At 42.6% G+C, this 19,033-nt stretch overlaps 1 protein-coding gene across 4 annotated transcripts in view; it reads left to right on the forward strand.

Moving 5' to 3' along the window:
* Positions 1-2,454: 2,454 nt before the first annotated feature.
* Positions 2,455-19,033, forward strand: part of gtf2a1 (general transcription factor IIA subunit 1) — a 54,631-nt gene continuing 38,052 nt past the window's right edge. For 3 of the 4 annotated variants that reach the window (XM_033027563.1, XM_033027565.1, XM_033027566.1), the window contains exon 1: positions 2,455-2,672. In XM_033027563.1, the coding sequence (XP_032883454.1) occupies positions 2,643-2,672 (30 nt within the window). In that variant the 5' untranslated portion in view covers positions 2,455-2,642. Of the gene's footprint in view, positions 2,693-19,033 lie in introns of all 4 variants that reach the window. The other variant, XM_033027564.1, reaches the window with a different exon arrangement.

The following is a 19,033-nucleotide window of genomic DNA, read 5'->3' on the forward strand; positions in this document are numbered from 1 at the left end:
TTTGCATGCTGTATTGACAGATCATACCACACATGAGTACATCAGGCACTGTCCCTGTGAGGCGCGCAGTTGCTCAGCGGTTGAGTTCCTGCCTTACAGCTCCAGAGACTCGTGTTCAATCCTTACTACAGGTGCTGTCTGTATGGAGTTTGCACATTCTCCCTGTGACCGCCTGGGTTTTTTTCCGGGAGCCCTGGTTTACTCCCACAGTCCAAAGACATGCCGGTTTGTAGGTTAATAGGGCTTCTGTAAATTGTCCCTAGTGTGTAGTATAGAACAAGCATATTGTGATCGTTGGTTCTTGCGGACTCGGTGGGTCGAAGGCCCTGTTTCCATCCTGTATCTCTAACCTAAACTAAGCTAAAATAATCAGGGAGTGCATAAAGTTAAAAGAAATAGAATACAGAATAGAGTGTTGCAGCTACAAAGAAAGTGCAGATTAAAAAGTGTCTGATAACAGTGGGGAAGCTATTCTTGCATCTGGGCAATCTGTGGAGGAATTGTGGTGGACAGATTTGGGCACCATATCTGAGGAAGGATGTGCTGGCTCTGGAGAGGGTCCAGACTAGGTTTACAAGAACGATCTCAGGAATGAGTGGGTTAACATATGAGCATTTGACGGCACTGGGCCTGTACTCGCTGGAGTTTAGAAGAATGAGGGGGGACCTCATTGAAACGTACCGAATAGTGAAAGGCTTGGATAAAGTGGATGCAGAGGATGTTTCCACTAGTGTGAAAGTCCAGGACTAGAGGCCATAGCCTCAGAATTGGAGAAGATGAGATGAAGATGAGAAGAAGATGAGAATAAATTTATTTAGTCAGAAGGTGGTGAATCTGTGGAATTCTTTGCTGCAGAAGGCTGTGGAGGCCAAGTCAGTGGATAGTTTTAAAGCAGATATAGATAGATTCTTGATTTGTACTGGTGTCAGGGGTTATGGGGAGAAGACAGGAGAGTGGGGTTAGGAGGGATAGATAGATCAGCCATGATTGAATATACATATATATAGCATATGATATGATAGTACACGCTATTTAGCACTACACGCTACGAATCCCAGTTGTGGAGACACCGGCATAGTTCTCTCGTTGTCGGACATTGATCATTCTTTTTAGTTTGGATTTTCATTCATGTATTGTGTTTTTTTAAATATATAATTTATGATGCTTTTATAAGTGATATACTAAGATTTTATATGTACTTTATGATGTTTTTAATATACAATGTATTTTTATGTAATGTTGTCCCTTGTCTGGACCTTGAGTTAATTATTATTATTATTATTATTATTATTATTATTATATGTACAACATACACATATACAGTGTGTGTGTATATATATCATATATATTTGAAGAAGGGTCTCGACCCAAAACATCGCCCATTCCTTCTCTCCAGAGATGCTGCCTCACCCGCTGAATTACTCCAGGAGTTTGTGTCTACCTTCGATTTGTACCAGCATCTGCAGTTCTCTCCTACACATCTATCTATCTATCCATCTATCCATCTATCCATCTATCCATCTATCCATCTATCCATCTATCCATCTATCTCTTATCTTGACCACTTCCGGTCTGCGTTGTAATTAACTTTGCGCAAAAACGCTATGTCGCTAGGGTTTTTCACCATATTACTCACCGATCTCCTCTGCTCCAAAACCACAAGTTTTGTTCTGATCGGTGAAATATGAGAAAAGTTATGAAGGTTTAAAAAATCGTGAGATCAGCAGATTGGTCTTCTCGCCTGTCAGTCACCATGAAGATAATGCCCCTTTCAGCACCCCCTGGAGAATAAAGTCCCCGAGGCGGGGCTGAGTAAACAAGCCGTGTTAACTGGGTCCGCAAGAGTGGAGTCGGGAAAGCCGCTGTGTGGAGTCGGGAAAACAGCTGTGTGGAGTCGGGAAAACAGCTGTGTGGAGTTGGGAAAACCGCTGTGTGGAGTCGGGAGGTGCTGTGTGGTGCCGTGGCCGGTGGCTGGTGGCCGCTGAGTCGAGTCCCTCCCCCCCACACACACCCCCCCTTCCCCCCACACACACCCCCCCTCCCACACCACCCCTCTCCCCCACACCTCCCTTCCCCCCCTTTCCCCTCCCCCCACACACCCCCCTTCCCCCCCACACACCCTCCATCCCCCTACACACCCACACCCCCCTTTACCCCTCCCCTGTTCCTCCCCCCCATATATACACACATAGTACATACACACACAGTACATACACACAGTGCATATACACACAGTACATGTACACACACACACAGTACATAAATACATACAGCAAACAAAAGACTACAACTCCCAGCCTGCCCCGTGACGGCGTCCGCAGCACGTCCCGTAGCTCCTCCTTCGCTTTTCTCGCGAGAGTGTAGTGTAGTGGAGTGGAGTGGAGGGAGGGAGGGAGGGGTCCGGTGACGTACCGCCCTGATTTGCGCCACCCTCCCTCTAGCGGCAATTGAAGCGGCATTCGGCAGTATATAAGCGGCGGCTGGAAGAGGACGGACGGCTTTCCCAAGCCCGCGCCGCGCACTCGCCCCACCGCGCTCTCTTTTCATTATTATTTACCCCCCTCCCCTTAAAAACCTCCCAAAAAAAAACAAAACGCCCCACCTCACCTGGATATACCATTTAAATTCTCCTCCGTATCCACATGGCGAGTTCGGCCAACTCAAACCCGGTGGTAAGATGTTTTTTTCGTGTGTGAGTGTTGGTTGTTTTTTTATTATCCTCCGAAATAAAAGCGACTTTAAGATGGGAACCATTTTATATCTTATATGGGGAAGAGAAAGAGGGCGAAAATAATCAGATTTACTCCTGTTTCTCCTCCCCAACAAGGGTGTTTTTGCTTTTATTTTTTTGGTTTAAAAAGAAGAAGAAGAAAAAGACAAGAATTGCATATATTTTTATTGGAGAAAATGTGTTGTTTGGTTGCAGTCAATGGACAATCACCACCCCGTGGAAATCTCTCCTCCCCCTCCCCCCTTCAAAAAACAAACCTGAAAATCTAGCAATTTCAACAACAAAAAATCTGAAATGTATTTAAACCCCTCCAAACAAAGTAGACTTGAGCACCCAAAAAAATAAGATGGGTTGCAGTAAAGAAAAAAATGTGCATGAGGGGTTTGTGTAACTGCAAACTGAATTGCTCAGAATTCAGAGGAAAAGCAAATAATTTCCTCAATATGTGTATGTGTGTGTGTTTGTACTTTTATTTCTGGGTTGGGAGATAATTAAAAATCAACTTCTGGTGATTTCTAAAGTGATGCAGAAGGAAAAGCCCTCTTCAACCACTTGCTTCTCAACCATTTACCAATTTTATGATTATTTAAAAAAAGGATGCAAAGGATTTAAACAATGCAAAAGTTGGGAGGAATGGTCGAAATACATTATTTTCTTTCGGTTGCTTAACAAGGAAATTGCTTTTTTTTTGTTTTAAGGTGAGATGGGGGGGAGGGAGGGAAGGCAGAATGTTGATGGGGAATAAACCAAGACAATCTTGGATTTAGTGTGTTTTAGAGAGTTAAGCATTGTCGTGGATGTGCACATTTTAGATATTTTGGAAAGTATGTGATTATAATAAACCAAACACCAACACACACTCTTACACACACACCATTGCATGGACACTGAGGCAGAGTGAGCCATTTTGTTTTGTGGCTGGCTTGGGAGGAAGCGGGTTTAAAAAAAAAAAAATGCCGAGGGATTGCCCTCCTCTCCTGCCCGCCTGCTGCTCCAAGAGGGCGGCGGAGGCCTGGCTCCTCTCCCGCCCGCAGCAGCCTCTATTATATCAGCGGCCGCCCGCCTGGGCTGTGCCTCCCGCCCTACGTCATGGGGAGAGGCCCGCTTATAAAGGCAGCAGGCACACAGGCCGAGCCCTTAGCATTTCACCAGCCTGCCCCCGCATTACTCGTGTGCGTGTGTGTGTTAACACCAGGGATCTCCTTTCACGTTTAGACGATGCAGAGATGCTGTCTGACCCTGGCACATTATTTTTCTGTAAACTAGCAATTTCTTGTTACTACACTTCTTTTATTTTTGGTCTTTTTTTTCATTCCTCTCCCCTTCCCCTCAATTTCCTATATCAGTGCACTCCCCTCACAGTCAGTCCCATTTTCTATTCCCTTTCCCTCCATTTCCTCTCCACTCCCCTCCATTTCCTCTCCCCTCCATTTCCTCTCCCCCTACGATCCCTTCCCCTACTCTCCATTCTCCTCCCCTCTATTCCCATGTGTCATTGTACTCTCCTGGAATAGCCACACTAGTGTTCAGGGTGTGAAAATACACCACAGAACTGCAGACATTTTTAACATTAAATGTTCAGCTTTAATAACATTAAATGATCAGCTATGATCACATTGAATGGCAGTGCTGGCTCGAAAGGCCTAATGGCCGACTCCTGCACCTATTGTCTATTGTTATCTAATTTGGTAGGTTGGTGGTTATTTCAAGTTAATCCTCGCACGATGACTAGTAAGCCTGCTAATAAAGTTGATAAATCAAGGGGGAATTTGCCACCAGTGTAACGGGCAGGAGAGATATGACTGGCCCTTTCAGAGCGCTGGCTTCTGAATGGGCCAAATGGCTACATCTTTACATTGATCTACATGGTACTTGAAGTTATGGAATTCTGTTGTCGAGCTCCACTTGCTGGTGAGAATCGGGATCTTTGCACCGATGTCTGTGCGACATTGAAATCTAGTCATTGCGTGTGTTTTCAATTTCATTAACACCTCTCCAGCTGGTTATTGATGTCACTTGGCCCCAATGGTTAAACTTGTGCTTTCACTTGCTCATATTATGAAACATCATCTTCGTGGTGCTCCAGATTCTTGGCGCATTGGGAACATAAATTTGTTTTGCAATTAAAACAGAAAATTCTAGGAACACTGAGCAGGCAGCACGTGTAGTGTTTGCACCCGAGTACGTCAAAACTGGAAGAAACAAGTACGTCATTCAGTTCCTTGAAGGATTGTTCAACAAAATGTAAAGCATTGGAAGGAGCTCAGTGGGTCAGACTGCATCTCCAGCCTGAAACATAATTTGTCCACTGCTTCCATAGATGCTGCCTGACCTGCTGAGTTCCTCCAACACTGGGCTTTGCTCAGGATTCCAGCATCTACAGATTTTTTTTGTCTCCATTCAGTACCTTGGTTTCCACCATTTTATGAGATCATTATACTCTATCCTTTTCTCTCCACTTACCTACTTCTATACCATTTCCCTGGATGTCCTCAGTTAAAAAAAATTCTGTGAGCATTTAAATAGATCCAACATTCACCACCTTTGGGAAGTTCTCAGATTTCTTACATAAAATAAGTGCTTCCTTAATTCGTACAAATTACGAATGAACCATAAATGCCACAGAAAGCCCAGTGCACTCATTTTATTTTGATTCTGCTTGAAAATGTTCAGAAATTTTTGAATAAGAAAACCGGATACAGACATTCAAGATGGGAATAAAATGCACTGATTGGAAATGTGATGTGAAATATCTTTACTATATCTCCTCCAGTCATTTCTCAGTTACTTTACTAATTTAATTTAGCCCACTGCCCGACAGTCTAAATTTTAGGCAAGAGAGAGACACAAGGAATTGCAGATGCTGGAATCTTGAGCAAAAGACAGAGTGCTGGAGTGACAGGCAATGGTCAGGCAGCATCTCTATAGGATGTGGATAGGCTCTTCTTGATCCTCCAAAATATTCCAAATGGAATTTAAACTGGAGGTGAAAAAGAAAACTTGACTTCACCCCAGATGGGAATCGAACCCACAATCCCTGGTTTAGGAGGCCAGTGCCTTATCCATTAGGTCGGAATCCATCTTCGTACTCGAGATCTGTTTCTGCATTTATTTAGGCAAGTTTGTGCAACATATTCTTGGAATTTAACCTGACAATCTAGTGTATTGTTCCTTTTAAAGGAAGTGTACCTTTCTTGGAGTTCAGTCATTGCAATTGAGTGTAGTCCTGCATGAGGGATCAGACTATAACAGCATAATTTCTTCACCCCTAAATTCCATTGCCAGTGAGACAACTTGTGAAATAGCTTTGTGTGTGTGTGTGTGTGTGTTTGGCCAAATCACTGTGCCTCCACAATTACAAGTTTGTCACCATTAAATATTCCAGTTCTTGAGTGCAAAGCAGATGAGAACCGTGCACTATTCCACATCAGACATCTGCTTACTCCTCTTGTCGAAGTGCCCTTTCTAGCAGGTGCTGACTGGCTCTCCATCTGACGGGTTCAGACCCAAAACGTCACCTTTCCATATTCCCCAGAGATCGTCATAAGTGATAGGAGCAGAATTAGGACATTCGGCCCACCAGGTCTACAATGCCATTCAATCATGACTGATCTATCTCTCCCCCCTGACCCCATTCTCCTGCCTACTCCCAAAAACCCTTGACATCTATACTAATCAAGAATCTATCTATCTCTGCCTTAAATATATCCATTGACTTGCCCTCCACAACCTCCTCTGGCAAATAATTCCACAGATTCACCACCATCTGACTAAAGAAATTCCTCCTCTTTCTTAAAGGAACATCCTTTAATGTGGACGTTCCGGATGGAGGGGAAGGGAATAGAAAAGGGGACAGGCAGATGTGCCTGACTCGCTGAGTTACTCCGGCACTTTGTCTTTTTTTGTAAACCTGCATCTGCAGTTCCTTGTGTCCCCAAAATAAATTCTATTGTTGGATCCTTACGCTGAAAATATCTTGTGAGTGCTGATGCATATGTCTTTGTTATCATTATTGATGAGTTTCTAGATCTTGGTATTTAAAGGATACTATTTGTTTTCTCATTGCTGGGTGCACTGATGGGATATAGAGAAGTGCAATGCCAGAGTGAAGAGTGTACCTTCAAGTTAGTTTATATGAAGTGTTATCGCCTGGTGTTAGTTGGGTGGGGAGGGGGGGGGGGGGGGCTTGAAATAAAGCATTTATTAAGATGCCACTGGTTTCATTTTTCAAGTTATTAGAACTCTAACATCAATAGACAATAGGTACAGGAGTAGGCCATTTGGCCCTTCGAACCACTGTGATCATGGCTGATCATCCACAATCAATACCCTGTTCCTACCTCCTCCCCATATCCCATGACTCTGTTTTCTTTAAGAGCTCTATCCCTTGACTCTGTTATCTTGAAAGCATCCAGAGAATTGGCCTCCACTTCCTTCTGAGGCAGAGAATTCCACAGACTCACAACTCTCTGGGTGAAAAAGCGTTCTTAATAGCCAACCCCTTATTCTTAAACTGTGACCCTGGTTCTGGGCTCCCCCAACATCTGGAACATGTTTCCTGCCTCTAGCGTGTCCAATCCCTTAATAATCTTATATGTTTCAAGAAGATCCACTCACATCCTTCTAAATTCCAGAGTCTACAAGCCCAGTCGCTCCATTCTTTCAACATATGACAGTCCTGCCATCCCGGGAATTAACCTCGTGAACCTACGCTGCACTCCCTCAATAGGAAGAATGTCCTTCCTCAGATTTGGAGACCAAATTAAGGGTTTGGACACGTTAGAGGCAATGAACATGTTCCCGATGTTGGGGGAGTCCAGAACCTTTTCACACAGAGTTGTGAGTCTGGAATTCTTTGCCTCAGAAGGCAGTGGAGGCTGGTTCTCTGGATGCTTTCAAGAGAGTTAGGTAGAGCTCCTAAAGATAACGGAGTCAGGGGATATGGGGGAAAAGGCAGGAACGGGGTACTGATTGTGGATGATTAGCCATGATCACATTGAATGGCCTACTCCCGCACCTATTGTCTATTGGCTCGAAGGGCCGAATGGCCTTTACCTGCACTTATTGTCTATTGTCCAACCCATCTGGTTCCCTAATCCCTTCAGAGATGGAAATCTGCCAGCCCCCCAAAATCATTGCAGTTTAGTGGCAACTAGGGATGGGAAATATGTATTGACAAAGTCAGTGATGCCCATATAGAATGAATATATTCCATGAGCTTGCAGGGTGCAGAAGAGGTTAACAACATTGGATTAAAGCTACAAGGAGAGGTTGGACAAACTTGGATTGTTTTCTCTTGAGCTCGGGGGCTGTGCGGACACCTGATAGAAGTATATTAGAGGGATGGATATGGTAGATGGTCAGAACCTTTTTCCAGGGTGGAAATGTCAAAGGCTCGGATCAAAGGGGACAAGTTTAAGGGAGAAGTGTGGGGCAAGTGTTTTACATAGAGTGATGGGTGCCTGGAATGCTTAGCCGGGGTTAGTGGTGGTGGAAATAGATACGATTGTAGCATTTAAGAGGCTTTTAGATAGGCATGTGGATATGCAGGGAATAGAGGGATATGCTTCTCATGCAGGCAGAGGAGATTAGTTTAGAGTAGCATCATGTTCCTGTGCTGTACTGTTCTAGTTTAGTTTAGAGACACAGCGCGGAAACAGGCCCTTTGGGCTACCGAATCAACGCCAACCAGTGATTTTCTCCAGTCCCCCCCCCTCGTACACTAGCCCTATCCGACACACTAGGACCATTTACAATTTTTACCTAAGCCATTTAACTTACAAACTGTGTTCTATATTTTTAAAAACTTGCATTCGTGAGTTCAGGAAGGAACATGACACTGCAGCTGCTGACGTCTGTCACTACCCTCGGGTCTTCATCCACATTGTAACATCCAGCATGACAAGAATGAATCATCGGGCAGCCCTGGTACCAATGCTGCCCATTCCCCTCTTCATCGCTGTGCAGGCAATTCCAGATTCCATCAGATGTGCCACTTGATAGACACAAGATGCTGGAGAAACTCAGCAGGACAGGAAGCATCTCTGGAGAGAACGGATGGGTGACGTTTCAGGTCGAGACCCTTCTTTAGACACTTGTAATCTGTGCCTGTAAATATTAGGATAAATTGGGTAGACAATAGACAATAGGTGCAGGAGTAGGCCATTTGGCCCTTCGAGCCAGCACTGCCATTCAATGTGATTATGGCTGATCATCCCCAATCAGTACCCCAAGGTAGGATGGAACTGCAGATGCTGGTTTAAACCGAAGATAGTCATAAAAAGCTGGAGTAACTCAGCGGGACAGGCAGCATCTCTGGAGAGAAGGAATGGATGACGTTTCGTGTCTGTAGAAGGGTCTCGACACAAAACGTCACCCATTCCTTCTATCCACAGAATAAATTGAGGTCCTGCTTGCTGTCATCGGAGCTGCTCTCTCCAGCTGGTCAGGAAACCTGGAAATGATGTAAATGCTCTAGGGGAAATTTTAGTCATGATGAATGTTGGTTGCCTCGCTGCTTGTTCCTGACATGGCGGAACGTTTAAATTCAACCCAGCATTTTGGGGTAGTGGAATTTCATCAGAACTGGTGAATCCTTGAGATGTAGCAAGTTGTAAGTTGGCTGCTTTGGTCAATGGTTTCTTTATTGTCATGTGTACCAGGTACAGCAAAATACATTTTTTTGCATACAGACCCGCAAGACTATCCCTGTACATAAGCCCCATCGCCTCAGTTAGCCTAAACCAAGGGTTCCCAACCTGGGGTAAATTTACCCCCAGGGGGCAAATTTCACCTACCCAGGGGGTAAATTTGTTGATTCTGGATTTGTACATATTTTTTCTCATTGACTGACTGTGTTTGGTTCTGTTGTACCAGTGTCTGTTCATCATTAGTTGTTCATAAATAAGTGAAATCAAACTAACATTGTTAGGTGGTATTAAAGTTGCCTGGGGTAAACAAGACGAAAAATGTTGGGAACCCCTGGACTAAACCAAACCCTAATGAATGATTGCACAGTGGAGGATAATGCCAGGGAATTACTATACAAGAGGGGAAACTTAGATTCAAGTGTTTGTTACATGGGACTAGAGGGCTAACTAAGGGGTGTAAATAGAGGGGTGTAAAAAGTGTTGGGGGGGGGGGGGGCGGTTAATAGAGCAATTAAAAAGTGTTGGGAGGGGGGCTTGAATGACCAGAGATTTCATGAAGCAGTTTTTTAAAATTTTGGCTACAACTATTACTATTGTAATGAAGATATATTTTAGTTTGATGTTGCAAAATTCACCTTCCATTTCATGGTGTTTGCAAATTTAATATTTCATATTGATGTATTTACCACTAATAAAGAGCGGTACCTTCAGCAAGTTTCATCAAATTGTTGTATTAATTCTTTCTTGTATTAATTGGCCCATCACTGAGCAAATATAGTTTCTAGTTCAATCAGGAAATGCAAAATGCTATTAATATTTCATAGGTTTTCTAAGTATCTATTAAATCTTTGGCAAAAAGATTTGAGGTAGTTTATTGAATGTTAGGTAATCTATTATTTGGACATTTGACGATGATTAACGTCAAATATCTGACAAGACTGGAGAGTTTTACTTGAAAGGATTGTTCTTTGGTTGTTTTGTGATACAAATCTCCTCTCAACAAGACATCAATCAATGTACAGTGGTTATTTGCATTTCTTGTTTTTAAAAGCTTTCCAATGGTGATCCATAATAGATATTCAAATTTCAGAGGTCAAAGGATGATTGCAGTGTGGCTGTAATTCGGAGGGAGTTGGCAAGAGAGAGACGAGAGGAGAGTTAAGGTATCTTGGAGAGGAGGAGAGATGGGGAAAATGCGGGGGGAAATATTGCTGAGAGAGTTTGAGAAATAAATTGAACTTGAGTATTCTTGTTAGCTCCATTGTTAGCTCCAGGTTTCATTTCTGCTCGGGACTGGTGGGTCAACTGTTCTTGTCATTTGAGTTCTTCTTGCCCCCCCTCTCCTGAGGCAGGAATGGAATGTGTCTTCAACTTTCCTTGTGCTCTGATTACCTCTGTTATCAGAGTCATAGAGTCAAGATGCCCCATCTACACTAGTCCTGCTTGCCTGGCTTTGGACCATATCCCTCTAAACCTTTCCTATCCACGTACTTGTCCAAATATCTTTAAATGTTATGGTAGCGCCCTCAACTACCTCATCTGGCAGCTCATTCCGTGCACCCACTGCCCTCTGAGTGAAAAAGTTGCCCTTCGGGTTCCTATTAAATCTTTCCCCTCTCGCCTTAAACCGATATCATCTGGTTCGTAATTCCCCTACTCTGGGCAAAAGATTGTGCATTTACCCGATCTATTCCCTTCATGATCTTATACACCTCTATAAGATCACCCCTCATCCTCCTGCGCACCAAGGAATAAAGTCCTAACTTGCTCAACCTCTCCCTAAAGCTCAAGCCATTAAGTTTGGGGAACGCCCTTGTAAATTTTCTGTGTAGTAAGGAATTGGAGGAGAGTTTTTAAGTTGCAATCTGCCCGCCCTTGTTTTTGCCTTTCTAACTCGTGTCAAGTCTTTGTAAGGGCTTTATTGAATTGAAACTTGATCATTACCCAATCTCCTTGCTGAAACATCATCTTGTGCAATATGAGTTTCAAAGGCTATGTCTATGGTTACATTTTAGCCAGTACTTTAGCTTTGCATTATACTGAGAGCTTTTGTTGCTGCGGTTCACTTATTTTTTGTTAATACGAGTACAGAAATACAATGAAATTCAGTAAAATACAATGGAGAGAGCAGGATTGTAATGGTGGAAAACAAGTTATGCTTATTTGAACAAGGCGCAAGGAACTGCAGCTCGCAACTGAAAACATGAGCAAAAACTAGTGCTGGAGGAATCAGTAGGTCAGCCAGTTTCTGGGAAAGGATGTAATTTTTGAATAGCTCTTACATTCATTAAATTGGTAATTATATGAAGGAATGCATTTAAATTTGAATTTCAAATGTTGTGGCCACCAAGTCATAATTTTCCTGTCTCGTTAAAGTGAATGGTGGGTAATACAAGCTAGTTTGCAGATAAGGAGAAATATCAAGCTGGATATATTGCATTGTTTATAATATGATTTGTTTAATGGGTCAGTTAGTTTGTTGCCTTTCTTGCATGTTTATGCCTTGTTTATCATTAATTGGATCAGAAAATGGTAGGCAGTAGTATTTAGTTGTTGCCATGCTCTAAGCAATTTTGATTGACCATTCTGTAGCCAGAAACATTCTGAATCAGAATAAACGGTGGTTGATCACATTCACCTCATTTTGCTCCCTATTTAACTGTGGGAAGCTGCAAGAGGACTGAGGTTTTTTGTTTTGCAACAGACATTGAAGTTATATGATGTACTGTGATTTGTTTACACTTTAAGTTTGTAGCAATTAGTTAATCAAACAAATTGTTGATGTGAATTTCTATTGGGAATGCGCGGAAATACTCAGTATTATTAGTGTCCGTATTCCAATCATGGAAGATTTGTGGTTTCCTGGGTATATGGTATTGTATTCTGTTTTTGTTTGTGCACCAATTCGTTTTGAATCTCTTGGAATCTGATATCTCTGAGAACAAATTACATACAGAGGGAGTCTTGGGTTGCCAGTCCATGGGTTCCTGAAAGTGACAGCACAAGTAGATAGTGTGGTAACAAAGTTGTAAGGCATACTGATCTCCATTGGTTGGTGAAAAGACCATAAGATCATAAGACATGGGAGCAGAATTGGGCCATTCGGCCCATCAAGTATACTATGCATTCAATCATGGCTGATCTATTTTTCTCCCTCTACCCCATTCTCCTGTCTTCTCCCTGTAACCTTTGTCGCCCTAACTAGTAGTAGTAGCCCCCCCTCGGTCATTACTGTCCATGGGTGATGCATCCTGGTCGGGTGCAAGCCTGGGCGATGTCATATGGAGGACAAGCTGTTGCCCATGCAGCACGTCCCCCCCTCTCCACGTCGCTGATCGATCCAAAGGAACAGCAGGGCCGTTACAGTTTTGCACCAACGCTGTCGCAGGAGCTGCCAGAGCGAGGCTGTAGACAACGATGAACTGCCTTAGGGCTCTGACTCCAGATTTTCTTGAGGTTTACTCCTGGAGCCTTTTCCATGACTGGATATGGCCACAAGGTAGTGAAGGTTTTAAATCAGAGTTTTCCCTCTCCTAGATGGACTGCCTCCCCAGGCTGACGAGCCCCATCTGCCCCAGACTCATGGGGACGGGAGCGTCTACCTTCCCGTGCAGGTCTACAGCACCTGCCCACTGCCTTAACTAATCAAGAGCCTATTAATCTCCACTTTAAAAATGCCCAATGTCTTGGCCACAGCCACCTGTGGCAATGAATTCCATCCTCTGGCTAAATTACCCCTCATCTCGATTCTAGATATCAAATGTTTGGACTTTAAGATTTTGCCTTCCACCACAGTGAGGAGGTGTTTGGTGAACTCACTGTGGTGGATGTTAAATTTGTGTTGATTGTGTGTTTTTGTCATTTTTTTAATTATATGTATGACTGCAGGGAAACAAAATTTCGTTCAGACCGAAAGGTCTGAATGACAATAAACAAATCTAATCTAATCTAATCTAATAAAATTCGGGAAGTCATGTTTGATTGAATGATATAACATAGAAACTAGCTCTTTGGCCCATCGCCAACAGTCGATCACTAGTTCTGTGTTATCCCACTTTCTCATCCACTCCCTACACACTAGAAGCAATTTACATAAAGCCAATTAACCCACAAATTGGCATGTCTTTGAGTTTGGGAGGAACCCGGAGCACCTAGAGGAAATTCTTATCACATGGAAAACGTGAAAACTCAACATAGACATCACCGGAACCTAGGTCTCTGGCGCTGTAAGGCAGCATCTGAACCATTGTACTGTCTAGCTGTATAAAATTTTGCTCAGGCAACATTGTACTGTAATGCACCAATCAATTATTCTGATTGCTGCATTACAGGAAGGTTGCAGAAGCTTGAGAGAGGAGGTAGAAGAGGCAACAAGTACGTTGCCTGCATTAGAGAGTATTAACAATAAAGGGGGATCAAACAAATTTGGATTGTTTTCTCTGGAGCATCGGAAGACTGAGGGGTGACTTCATTGAAGTACGTAAAATTAGGAGAGACATAGACAGGGTAAACAATCAGTATTTTTTTCCAGATGGCAATGTCAGATAGCTTTAAGGTATTAAGGGAAAAGCCTAAAGTTGATTTACATGGCAAATTATCTGGTGCCAGGGTGGAAGCAGAAACAATAGCCAGATTTATGAGGCATTTGGCCAGGGACATGAACATACAGGAATTGAGAGATGTAGACGATGTGTAGGTAGATGGTTCGGCATGATCGTTGTGGGCCGAAGGGCCTGTTCCTGTGCTGCATTTTTTATAAGAAGCTTGTAAGACTAAACGCCATCACGGGAGCTGGGGAATTTAAATGTAACTACATTAAATTTAGGGTGCAAAGCTAGTATTGGTCATCCCCAGCTTAAGAAAGACCAACTTATGGACTCCCTACATACGATCAGGCTCTCATAATGTTAAATTTAAACGTCTGATGTATGCAAATACGTATGTTCTTACAAATGGCAGAACTAGTTTTCTCTCTTCCATTCCGCTTTTGATAATTGTTCTTTCTTATCAGCCTTTTGTGCTTTTGATAGACAATAGACAATAGGTGCATGAGTAGGCCATTCGGCCCTTCAAGCCAGCACCGCCATTCAATGTGATCAGTACCCCGTTCCTGCCTTCTCCCCATATTCCCTGACTCTGCTATCTTCAAGAGCCCTATCTAGCTCTCTCTTGAAAGTATCCAGAGAAACTGGCCTCCACTGCCCTCTGAGGCAGAGAATTGCACAGACTCACAACTCTCTGTGTGGAAAAAGTGTTTCCTCATCTCCGTTCTAAATGGCTTAGCCCTGGTTCTGGACTCCCCCAACATCGGCAACATGTTTCCTGCCTCTAGTGTGTCCCAACCCTTAATAATCTTATATGTTTCAATAGGATCCCGTCTCATCCTAAATTCCAGAATGTACAAACCCAGCCGCTCCATTCTCTCATCATATGATAGTCCCGCCATCCCGGGAATTAACCTTGTGAACCTACGCTGCACTTCTTCAATAGCAAGAATGTCCTTCCTCAAATTTGGAGACCAAAACTGCACACAATACTCCAGGTGTGGTCTCACTCGGGGCCTTTACAACTACAGAAGGACCTCTTTGCTCCTATACTCAACTCCTCTTGTTATGAAGGCCGACATGCTATTCGCTTTCTTCACTGCCTGCTGTACCTGCATGCTTACTTTTATTGACTATGAACGAGGACCCCCCAGATCCCATTGTACTTCCCCTTTTCCCAACTTGACACCATTTAGATAATATCTTCCTTCCTGTTTTTGCTACCAAAGTGGATAACCTCACATTTATCCACTTTAAACTGCATCTGCCATGCATCTGCCCACTCACCTAACCTGTCCAAGTCACCCTGCATTCTCATAGCATCCTCCTCACAGTTCCTCACTGCCACCAGCTTTGTGTCATCTACAAATTTGCTAATGTTACTTTGCATCCTTTCATCTAAATCATTGATGTATATTGTAAATAACTGCGGTCCCAGCACCGAGCCTTGTGGTATCCCACCAGTCACTGCCTGCCATTCTGAAAGGGACCCATTAATTGTCATTCATTACAATATAGTAGAGGTATGGTTACAACATGGAATATTTTCTGACTTAATAACAAAATCGTCAAATGAACTCTTGTAAAAACCTGGCATCCTAAAATGGTCTCGACATTCTGCAATTAACTTATAACTACCCTCTGAATAGACTATTTGGTTCACAGTTGGAGATGAGTAATAATATTGACAAGCTGGCCAAGTGATCTCATGCTCCTGGAATAATAATATTAAAAACATTGAGTTTTGGTGACGGAAACCGTGTCAAATATGAATGGAACAAATTACTAAGAAAGTTGAAAGCAAAGAATTTTGAATTTGGATGAACGCTGATTTCACCTCTTTGAGGAAGGTGGTGCAAACTTAATGCCTGCTTTTCTGAATTTAGTACAGTAAGTATGGCTTTCTGCAGTCAAACTATAAAATCCTAGAGCTGCATTGCAGGGAAACAGGTCCTTCGTCCCACCTTGTCCGTGGGCTAGTCACATAGTCCACTTCTATAGCTTTCAGTGGCAGCTTATTCCAGCTACATACGAGAAGAAAGTTGCCCCTGAGGTACCTTTTAAATCTCTCCCTTATAGACAATAGGTGCAGGAGTAGGCCATTTGACTCTTCGAGCCAGCACCGCCATTCAATGTGATCATGGCTGATCATCCTCAATCAGTACCCTGTTTTTGCCTCCTCCCCATATCCCCTGACTATGCTATTTTCAAGAGCCCTATCTAGCTCTCTCTTGAAAGCATCCAGAGCACCTGCCTCCACCGCCCTCTGAGGCAGAGAATTCCACAGACTCGTCACTCTCTGTGAGAAAAAGTGTTTCCTCGTCTCCGTTCTAAATGGCTTACTCCTTATTCTTAAACTGTGGCCCCTGGTTCTGGACTCCCCCAACATTGGGAACATGTTTCCCGCCTCTAGCGTGTCCAAACCCTTAACAATCTTATATGTTTCATATGTTTCCCTTCTCACCTTAAGTCTATGTCCTCTACTTTAAAAATCCTGGGGGAAAGACTGCTAGTGTTCACTTTAGTTGTCCTCTTGTGGATGATACCAACATGTTTTTTAAATTTAAAAAAATGGTTTAAAAAAAATAACTTAAAAGGATTAGCTTCATTGTCACGCTTTGTTTTGCATGCTATCCAAACAGATCAGTTATATTATAGTTAAATTGAATCAAGTCGAACTAGAGTACAATAGAACAAAGGGGAAGATACAATGTGCAGAATATAGTTCTCAGCACTGTAGCGCATCAGTTCCATGGACAAAGGCCAATGTCCGCGATGGGGTAGAGGTGAATCAGACAGTACCCAAGCAAGATGGCGTTGGAGCGTGGTGACATGGAGGACATTGCTTGTCAGCTATGGTTCACTGATGCGTTAACTAAGTGGATTTGAAGCACAGTGCCATTTTCTAGCCGGAAAATTTTCACAAGCAGGGATGAGATTACTATCTAGGAATGTACTTGCAAAATGATGACTGAGGCATAACTGTTGGCCAATCTGCTGGGAGAGCTTCCTACTTTTAGTGCTCTTTTATGCTTATCTACAGTTCAACATTTAATTGGAAAGAATCTCAACATAAGTTGAGAGCAGAAGAGGAAAGAAGACAGGAAAGAGTATATGAGAATAGAATGTCAGTTAACTCAAAAAGGAAGTCAAATGGTCTGCTGGCATTTAAATAATAAGTAGATAATTAGAGGCATGGTGTATCTTAGCAAAAATAAAGAAGGTGAAGATAGATACAAAATGATGGAGCAACTCAGCAGGACAGGCAGTATCTCTGGAGAGAAGGAATGGGTGACGTTTCGGGTCGAGACCCATCTATCTCCACTTGCCCATAAAGATGGTGATCTATATTTAAAGGTGCTGGGCAAGGCTGGTATACTTACAAAGTGTTTTGTATAATTGTTTAAAGAAGAAAACACTGCCAATATATCGTTAGAAATGGAGATGGTAGAAATATTTGATAAGCAAGATTGCAGGGCTTGCGAGGAGACCTGGTAGAAGTATATAAAATCATGAGCGACATAGATAGGGTAGACAAAATGTTTTAAGAAGGAACTGCAGATGCTGGAAAATCGGAGGTAGACAAAAATGCTGGAAAAACTCAGTGGGTGAGGCAGCATCTATAGAGCAAGGAAAAAGGCAACGTTTCGGTTCTGAAGAAGGGTCTCGACCCGAAAGGTCGCCTTTTTCCTTCGCTCCATAGATGCTGCCTCACCCGCTGAGTTTCTCCAGCATTTTTGTCTACTCTAGATAGGGTAGACGGTCAGTACCTTTTTCCCAGAGGGTGGTAAATGCCTGGAATACACTGCCAGGGGTGGTGGTTGAGGACCTTTAAGAGACTTCTGGATATGCATATGGATATGCAGGGAATGGAGAAATGTAGATTAGAGTCATACAACATGGAAACAGGCCCTTCGGCCCAACTTGTCAACCGGCCTTTCATAATGCCCCATCTACACCAATCCAATCTGTCCACGTTTAGCCCATATCCATCTAAACCTTTACTGTCAATATAGCTTTGCAAATGTTTTTTAAATTTTGTATTAGCAGCCCACACCACCACAGGATATAGTACCATGTAATTGATGGGCCGAATGGCCTAATTCTATTCTTACAATTTTTATACTGCTACAGTTTGGAATGGATGTGTAACTCTTTGAGAGGGTACAGTGGGGATTGAGCACTATGAATCTGGGATATGGAAATTTAGCTTAGTTGGGGTTATTCTACTTGGAGCAAAGGCTGTGGAGGATAACTATAGTGGAAGTGTATGAAGGTACGATGTGCAGATGAAGTATACAAAGAAAGGATGTTGCCATTACTTTATGGTACAGGGGACATAGATTTGATGTTTTAGACAAGGGATACAAGGAAAATATGAGGAAGAGCATTTATTGAAAGATTCCCAATGAATTTCAGTCTCGAACAGGAAATCATTGCCACAGAAAGCTGTGGAGGCCAGGTCAATGGATATTTTAAAGGCATAGATAGATGGATTCTTGATTAGTACGGGTGTATGGGGAGAAGGCAGGAGAAGTAGGAATGTTACAAAATTTTGAGATTTTAAAAATCAAGCCTATAATTTATCCCATCAGATAAAGCATAAAAAGAACTTTAATTTGATACCTAATTCACTTTCATATCTTCAGTATTAAAAAAAGTTATGGTCATTTTCATACTCGGAAATTAGCATCTTGTTCCCTATTGCTTTTCCATTGACTTAACACAAAAGCTGTGATCGAGGACAGTCAAAAGCCCATAACTTTCTTAAAAATTAAGAGAACTGAATGAAAATTTCAGTTATTATAGATTGAAGTATTCTGAAACAAATATGAAACATCTTACTTGGATGACCTGAAATTAAAGCATATAATTAGTTAGTTACCTAATTGTAGCTAATTACAAAATTGACCGTTGTTGTGACGGAAATAGTAATAAACACCCAGACTGCCTTGAAAATTCAAAAATGTGATATTCTCAAGATCAGAGCTTTAATATTATTGTATTATATGCTGTAAGTCCATAACAGATAGGTAAATAAATTACAATTTCTAGCAAAAGACCAAGTCTTTATGGAGAAGATCAGTTGCTAGCTGCTACATTAGCAT

The sequence above is a fragment of the Amblyraja radiata genome, chromosome 9 (assembly GCF_010909765.2).
Source record: "Amblyraja radiata isolate CabotCenter1 chromosome 9, sAmbRad1.1.pri, whole genome shotgun sequence".
NCBI classification, from domain to species: domain Eukaryota; kingdom Metazoa; phylum Chordata; class Chondrichthyes; order Rajiformes; family Rajidae; genus Amblyraja; species Amblyraja radiata.